Below are 8,507 nucleotides of genomic sequence, written 5' to 3'. Positions count from 1 at the left end.
AGGAATAGTAGTGAAAATCACCGTTACAAACAGAAGCTCTTGCTCTACAAACAACCGCTCAGATAACTAGGAAATCACATTCCATGTTGGCAATCAAGTCTGGCTAAAGCTTGCAGGAAGAATTCATTTTTTAAAACAGAGGCAAAAGATTTGCCTCATTCAAATACACGACATGCTAATTACTCTCGCGATACCATGTTTCGTAGTTTCTTAGCACCCGAAATGACCCAAAGCTAATTACATCAAGGACCATTTTTAGAAGGATTAGCAGCGAACGGCCTGGTCTTCCTGCGACTTCCTGCTCGGCTTTGCCCGGTGCATAGTGATGCCTTCTTCGGTCTTCTCCATCGGTGTGCGCCTGCTCGTGCCCCGTGCTCCGTGCTGCCACTGCTGGCTTGGTGCTCGTCTGGTTGGTCCTCTGTGGTCCGCTGGTCAGCTCCGTCTGCTTCTCCTACGGCAGCTGAACACCTTGAGTTGGGCTTTGTGATAGCTATTCTGCTGTTCGCCGGTGCGGCACTCATCGAGCCTGGGTGAAAGGGTTGTGGCCTTTTGCGACGGTGGAGACAGCTCAAGTGTAGCCCATGTTTGGCCTGTGGATGCAGCCGGCGCTCGATGCTTCTTCAATGTGGCCCTCCTTCCGTGTTCTTAGTTGGCTAGTTGGTGTAGGCGTAGTGCTGGGCGTCGGCATCAGTGTTTCTGCTGTTGCCATTGTGTTGTTCCACCTAGTGCCTTGTATCTTTCTTTCCGCTTTCCTTTGCATTTCATCTGTATCATGGTGCCTTTGTAATCCTGGCCGGTTGATGGCTTTGTTAATTCAAAGTTGGGCTAGGTTCGAGCTCTTCTCGGGCTCGGCCGGCACCTTTTCTCTAAAAAGGCACACTTGTGGCGGAAGACCCGAGCGTTTCTCTTGTTTCAAACAGTCCAAGAAACGACCATGGTGCGGGAGAACGAATGTTTCTCTCTTTTCAAACGGTCCAAGAAACGAGCATGGTGCGGGAGGCCATAGCTCGTTTATCAGGATTTTGCATGCCGGTTCTCTTGTCCCACCAGTCCTTGACGGGCTCCTCTAAGTGTGTGTGCAAGACCCTGTTTCTCGATGATCAATCTCCAGAGCCTAATAGTGTAACGACACTTGAAGAAAAGGTGAGCGCTCATTTCTTGCTCTCTTTTGCAAAGTTGGCATAGGCTCATGCACTTTAGAAACCAAGCATTCTCTTTTAGGGCCTCATGCACTTTTCAGTTCTTTCTCCTCGAGGCATCAAATATTAGTGGGGCAATGTCCTTAGGTTTGCGCCCAAGCAACCAAGGTGAGTCCCAAATTGGCGTTTGGTGCCATTCCCCGCAGTGATCGTGGGGGAGGCATAGAAGAAATTAAGGTCGTCCTCAGTGCATGGGTTTTTACCAAGCCCCATCCATAGTTTGTTTGGCTCCTCCAAATCATACCACAGCCATCTTAACCGCAAGGCACATGCAAATTTTTCAATGTTGAGCACCCCGATGCCGCAGTATCAACGAGAATGAGTGAATGACACACCATTTCCTAGTTCACCTTGCACTTGGCCCCTGTCGTCTTAGCCGAGCCCGATCTGGCTAAATTCTTTCAAGTCACCAACAACTTTCAAGTTCAGGTTTATCACATCAACATGAACTTTGTCTACAGCAGATCTTGCTCTCACAAGTCTGCATCCAGGTATGACTTGTAGCAATAGTCTCCATTCAGAGGATCTATGTCCAACGCTTTTAAAGCTAGGTAATCTGCAGATGAACGATTGTAAAATTACTCATGCACATTGCTCTTAATGTTAATGATACCCTTTGTCCAAAAAAAAAAGCATTGCAATCGTAGTGAGTACAATGGAACACAAACTAACCATACACTTGCATTTTTCTAAAACGACCAAATGTACATGTCATATCTGTGCTGTGCTGTAAGGACTACCAACTGATGGATCAACTATACAGATGTCACCCCCCGCCAAAAAAAAAAAAAAAAAAACTATACACATGTCACGCAAGAGAAATATATGTGCCTTGGGTGAGTAGGACAGAGCAAAGCGCTGCGGCCGGATATGCGAATATGCCGAGCAGAGACAAACGCCCGAGCTGGCTTCGACGACGTCTACCTACATCTACAATTCTTCTACATGCACACGTACGTTATCGACCACGCGGACCACGGCCGTCGCCCCTCCTCGCCTTGTCTGTACTCACCCGGGCGAGGCCACGGCGGCGCGGCAGAGGGGACACGTCGAGCTGAGCCGGAGCCACGCCGCGATGCACGCCTCGTGGAACCCGTGGCCGCACCCCGGCAGCCGCCGCCCGGCCTCCCGCTCCCCGAACTCCGAGAGGCACACCGCGCACTCCTCCGGCGCGCCCCGGTGGCCCTCCTCGCCGCGCACGAACGCCGGGAGCTGCGACACCGGCGGCGCAGCGCCGCGGAGGGGCCGCGGGACCACGACGACGACGCGGACCGGGGTGGCCGCGTCGACCCGTGCGCTGGGCGCGTTCGCGGCGGCCACCTCCTTGTTGTACACCCAGACGAAGCGCCCCGCGAGGTAGAGGAAGAGGAGCACCGTGCCGGCGGCCGTCAGGCCCGTCGCGCCGGCGCCGGAGAGGCTCCTGCCGACGTGCTGCCACGGGGGGCCAGCCGGAGCGGGGGCGGGGGCGGGGGCGGAGGCAGGAGCAATGCCGTCCATGCCCGGCGACACGGCAGAGCGAGATCGTATAGGTGGCCAGTTGGGTCCGGGTTTTAAATGGGCATGAAGTGCACTGCTCTGTCTCGTCTACCGGCGGTACAAGACATCGTTTGCGTTTACGTTGTGCCGTCGTGTTCCTTTCGGATAGGTTTGGTGACAGCGCGTGGCAATCACGTTTGGGCCGTGCAGCATTCTTTCTGATTCGGAAGTCCTAAGTGATCCAAGGGAATGGAAAGATCGCGTTCTGACGCGTTCGGTTGCTCGCATTAAGCTCAACTGACGGCTCGCGCACAAAGAAATTGATCTGTTTTGGTGGTTGAGTCGCATCCAAAAGCTGGCCCACACGAAGTTTAAAGCACCATTGGTCCCGGCTCTGAGGGAACGCCGAATGGACCGTTCTTTCACAGTCAGGCCCGAGGGGTGCAACTCGAGGCACGTGGGTGTGGCGGTTGCACGCGTGAAGGCGGCCTCGAGGCGTCGCGTTGTTTTCCGATGCCGCGACATAAATTAACCTCACCTTCCCTCATTGCTCTCTCTCCTCTCCCACTTTCACACCTGCGGTGGTGATCGGCGGATCGGAGAACAACAAGGCGAGCACTGACGTTTATCATCGGCACTTCGGCAATGGCGGTAAGTCCTATTTTCACCTCCTTGCTAACGATTTTCACCTACTTGGCCCATCTTGCTCTCTGACCAGCATCGTCGGACTTGGCCTGATCCATGGCCTAGCGCAGTATGTCCGGTGACATAGGGCCTTTCACTCGGCCAGGAATCAGCGTCTTCAACTCCTTCATCGTCGCCTTCTTTACCATAGTGTCTGCCTCCTTGTGCATGTCCTTGATTCTAGTGAAGTTTGAGCACACTTCCATGATGTTCTCCAACTTGTGTGGTCACCAAGCGTCGAGCGAGCACCCGGAGAGGGTTTGCTTGCAGTGGAGGGTAAGTAGGTGGCATTTGGGTGGATAAATATAGGAGCTTTGGATGATAGGAATGAATGTTGATCTTTGAACTTCATGCTGTTCATAATGCAGATCGACACAGAGAACATGAAGGGCAAGGAGGTGGTGGCTGACGGAGAGAAGGGCAAGGAGTCGGTGTCGCCCTTGGACGATGACGTGGTGGGGGAACCCCCAACAGCAAGCGGAGGAACTATGGACACTACCATGAGCCAGTGCCAACCCACTTTGGCAAGGTACTTCACGAAGCACTTCCCCATTGGCTTGATTTCAAACTGAAGACGAACACCGAGTCGCATGGAGGGTCACCGGGTGATCAACGGCAGTGTCACCCTTGTCGGCCCCCCTTCACCGGCGTTCACCAATTACCTTCAAATTGCTAACTCCCGACACTCTTAAGGTGATCGTCTTCAACGACGACGACGTCGTGAACTACTACCTCTCTGTTGCATGATTAAAAGTGTTGATTTGGTTAAGACTATTATGCGGTGCCGGTTTGGTTTGGTTTAAAACTTCATTTATTTTGAGACCGGCCCACTTTCTATATAGGATTTTATTTACTAGTCTTTTATATTCCAACGTGTCAATCGCCAAATGCTTTGGCAATTTCCCCCGGTCCGATGAAGCAATATAATTTTAAACCAGACCTTTTGATCTTTGGTTATCGTTCTTGTGCTATCTATGTCGGTCTCTCATTTCTGTGTGTCTCCGGTAACCCACCTCTGACAAGGAGGATACCACACAACACGTGTTGCATGTAACCGGACTTCTGTTTCCTCCTAAACAAGCCCGCAACCAATCTACCTTCCCTTTCGTCACATACAGGGATGCATGCACCAATGCATATGCTCAACCAGATCCAACTGGGACAAGTATGAAAAAAACATTAAAAAAAAGGTATGAGCAACCAAGCACAGTACAAATGATCCTAGTGAGCAGAAAGAGGGATGTGCAAAAGAACAGTACCACGGATTAGATACACGCCACTTCAGTGCACTCAACCATCTCTCCATGTTTCATTTCGTGATATGATATGGAAAGAAGTAATACTTCAAGACTACACCTTCATATATTCATATCACATTCGATAGACATCATATTCCATGACTACATAAGACTGCACCTTCTCACACTTCCATGTATCACATTACATATCATATTCATGGAATACGTTCACTTTACGTCGAAACACTGAATAAGATACTCTTCCTTGATAAATAGACTACTATCGATCTGAACGCATCAAAAGAATTACCACTGCATACGATCATCATCATCAGAGCACGTAAATTTGCACGCACAGAATGAGTAAACTAGGTTCAAAAGCATAATATAAATGTTTTAACAAACTCTGCATAAGCATCTCTGAAACATCCAACAGAACAAACACGATATGATATTTAAGGTATCTGACACGCTGACACAAACAAGATATTGCACAGAAAACAGTTCTGAACTTCTGATGTTCCAAAATTAGGCTAACCCTTAATAGTACCAGAAAGCTAAAGCTTCATGTCAGACCTTCACTTCTTGGCCTTCTTTGGTGCCCTGTAGACAAATGCAAATCAGAGAAGGTAAGATAAACGGAACAAAACACATCAACCATGTGGAGAAAGCTTTTGGAGGTACTTACGCTGCTGCCTGAGCGGGAGCTGCAGCCGCTGGTGCTGGTGCATGATCTCTCGGGCCCTGTTTGCCAGATAGTACAAGTTAGCCAAATTGTGCCAATAAAAAAAAACACCGGTAATACAACAGTAGTAGCAAAATCAATCATGTATGGTAGCACTATATTCAACATTAACATCCAGCTCTGAACAGTCTGCTATCTAAGATCGACAGACAAATGTCACCATTGTAGAGTAAGCCCCGCTTATAGAGAGAGTAAAGAGGTGGAAGTCAAATGCTTAATTCTTAGGTGAGATGTGTAAACAATTAAACATCTTGTATTTCAGTAAGAATACAATGCAGGACCTCATACACAGGCAAAGTGAAAACATCATCTTACCTGAGCCAATCTCTCCTCCCTCCTGGCAATCTTCCTCTCCCTGCTTGCCTTGCTCTTGGCGCGCTTGGCCTCGAACTGGTCAGAGAGGGTCTTCTCTCTTGCCTTCTCAGCCTTGGACTTGTGGATACTCTCCATGAGGACCCTCTTGTTCTTGAACATGTTACCCTTGACCTTCAGGTACATGTCATGGTACATGTGCTTGTCGATCTTCTTGGCCTCACGGTACTTGCGCAGAAGGCGCCTGAGGACGCGCATCCTCCGCATCCACAGGATCTTGGTGGGGAGCCTAGCCTCCCTGGTACCCCTACGCTTACCTGTGCAGAGAGCAGAATCACAGGTCACAACACAATTATCTACAATAACGAATACTATCATTCCAATTAAAGTTGCAGCTTCTAACCATATCCAGAGTGACGGCCCTTCTGCTTGGCCTCATGTGCCCTCCTTGCACGAGACCTGGAGTGGATCTTCTGAGGCTTCCTGATGATGAAACCATCCTTCACCAGCTTCCGGATGTTCTGCCCTGCAAGTATTAATCAAACAATAAATCACAGTTATGCTCAGTTAGGAATCAATAGACACAGCATAATGAAGAATGAAGAGCACCAATGGATTGAAACAACAGTACAGGTACAAATTACACACAAGAGTTAAAACAAACACAAGAATGGCCTATTATAAACAAACAACATAAAACAGAAGAATGGATGTGATTGCAATAACCAGACATTTAAGTGCATGTGAACTACATGTTTATTAATACAAACCGAGGAACAGCATAAGGAGCTAGGTCCATGAGATTAACATTCACAAAACAAAGCAACAATTGAACCTTAACAGACAAGACAGCTGGTACATGAATTACAAAGGTAAAGTAACACCTAAAGCAGTACTCTGTCACTGGAAAAACATATGTGTGGAGTTATCATGGTTTAGGCTAACAGAGCAACCTGTACGGTACAATCCAACAATGATGTATTGTGTTAGTGCACATGAAGATAAATGAACACTGAAACCAGCTTCATCGTTAGAAGTTATAATTGCACGTTTAGGTAAAGGAACATCAGAACAAGCAACTCTTTTAGCTTCATCAGCAGAATAACTCACGAGTTACCATGGTTAAGCTAATGGAGAACTTATGACTCAACTTGTACTATGGATAGGTTAGTAGGGTTTACAAGTGCAAGCGGGATTTCTTAAACTAGGTTCAAACTCTTGCAGTTTACCAGTACCCCACAGAGGAAACCTATTCATCACATGAAGAGACCCCCATAATATTATACTGTATGCACAAACAATTACATTAAGCTCGAGTGGTACCAACATGGATTCGTACTACAAAATTCAGCAATTTACGCATACAAGCCAGTATATTTAACACTAAATACACTGCAAGATGCATAAACTACGCAACATAAGTTGAGAACATGCGTGCAGACTCAATCCAAACGAAGCATCTACATGAATCGACGATTCATCTGCTACCTGAGACGCCGTCCCATAGCTATCACGGTAGCTCAGCACAAAATCAAACCCATAGAGTGGTCAGCTGTATGATGTTTCGTCTAAATACTCAGCTACCCGAAGAACACGAGGCTGTTCATCCGATCTATGAGCAGGCGCAGCACAAGCAATCAGAGCTCTACCCGCCTCGAACAACCTAAACCTCGCGGATCGCCGCCTCGGCCACAGATCTACGAAACACGCGAGACAATCGAGTCGCGCGACGAGCGAGTGAGAGGGGGAGGCGCTTACGGGAGTTGGCCATGGAGATCTCGTTGACCTCATTGGGGTCGAGCCAGACCTTGCCCTTGCCGCACTTGAGGACGCTCGAGGCCAGGCGCTTCTGCAGCTTCAGCGACACCATCTTCGCCGCCGCTCTCCTCCTCCCGTCTGGTTGTGGCGCAAGGGTTGGGGAAATGCGGCGCTGGCGGCGCCTTATAGCTCTGGGGGGATTAGGGTTTCCCCTGGCTCGAGAGTTGGGCCGGGCCTTTGCTGTATGGCTCGCTTCGCTCTACCTCTTGGGCCTACGGCCGGTTGTAGCTGGTTGGCCCGTTCAGTCAGAGAGGAGGAGGATATCAGCGATGTCCGACTTTCCTTTGCTATGAAACCACGTGTCTCTAGAGAAACTTGTGAGGATAACGTGTTGGCTCATGGTAGTAGACATCTCGATCAACGGTCGAGCTCTCAACCGAGCAAGCTTGGCATGCAAGCGTCCTTTGGCAAGCAAACTTCTATCCTAGCCAAAAAGTACCGTGAAGGCTAAGTTTTGAGAAGTCAATTCAATCAAATAAGCTAATTGACCAAGAAGTCTAGCCAGTTTTCTTATGGACTGAAAAATGGATGGCTATATATATGGTCATCTTTGGGGAGAGTTATGAGGTAGAGAGATTTTGAGTACTATTTGCATGCGCGTAATGCGTATAGTTTTATGTCAACAATTTAGCTAGCTAATTAAATATGTATTATATGTGATAAAAATATGTTTAAAAACTACATCCGCATTTGAATCCAATGATATACTTTTGATGACATATAACCGATAGTATTTAGTTAGTAAAATCGATGACCTAAAATTACATGCGTGCCCTATACACCTAGACGGACGAAGTAGCTCATTTCATCTTCCACAAAAGTCCACAAATGATTCATATATAAAGGACCCACATGTTTCCCCCCTACATCTTTTTTTTATTTTTCTGGTGGTTATGGTTGTGCAATGAGTTTTAGTTGATTGGATTGTGTAATTGGTAAATGTGACGGGACAACTCAGGTGTCAAGGGCATTTCCCTCCGTAAGTGATTTTGGTGTTGATGGCAACACAATTTGCGGACTAATCATTTGTTTGAA

General features: G+C 48.0%; 1 protein-coding gene across 2 annotated transcripts; it reads right to left on the bottom strand.

Moving 5' to 3' along the window:
* Positions 1–4,957: 4,957 nt before the first annotated feature.
* LOC123051572 (60S ribosomal protein L19-1) lies at positions 4,958–7,659 on the bottom strand. 2 transcript variants are annotated; one of them, XM_044474482.1, is made up of 5 exons: positions 7,413–7,659; positions 6,058–6,180; positions 5,658–5,971; positions 5,286–5,341; positions 4,958–5,200 (listed from the first exon to the last, which is right to left on the bottom strand). In XM_044474482.1, exons 1-5 carry the CDS (start codon positions 7,522–7,524, stop codon positions 5,176–5,178), a joined length of 630 nt encoding a protein of 209 aa, XP_044330417.1. In that variant the 5' UTR covers positions 7,525–7,659; the 3' UTR covers positions 4,958–5,175. The 2 variants fall into 2 exon arrangements, with proteins under 2 accessions (XP_044330417.1, XP_044330418.1); XM_044474483.1 differs by having other exon boundaries at positions 5,286–5,344; positions 5,660–5,971.
* Between the last annotated feature and the right edge of the window lie 848 nt (positions 7,660–8,507).

The sequence above is a fragment of the Triticum aestivum genome, chromosome 2D, assembly GCF_018294505.1.
Source record: "Triticum aestivum cultivar Chinese Spring chromosome 2D, IWGSC CS RefSeq v2.1, whole genome shotgun sequence".
NCBI classification, from domain to species: Eukaryota; Viridiplantae; Streptophyta; class Magnoliopsida; order Poales; family Poaceae; genus Triticum; species Triticum aestivum.
This window is presented reverse-complemented; position numbering and strand designations above follow the sequence as displayed.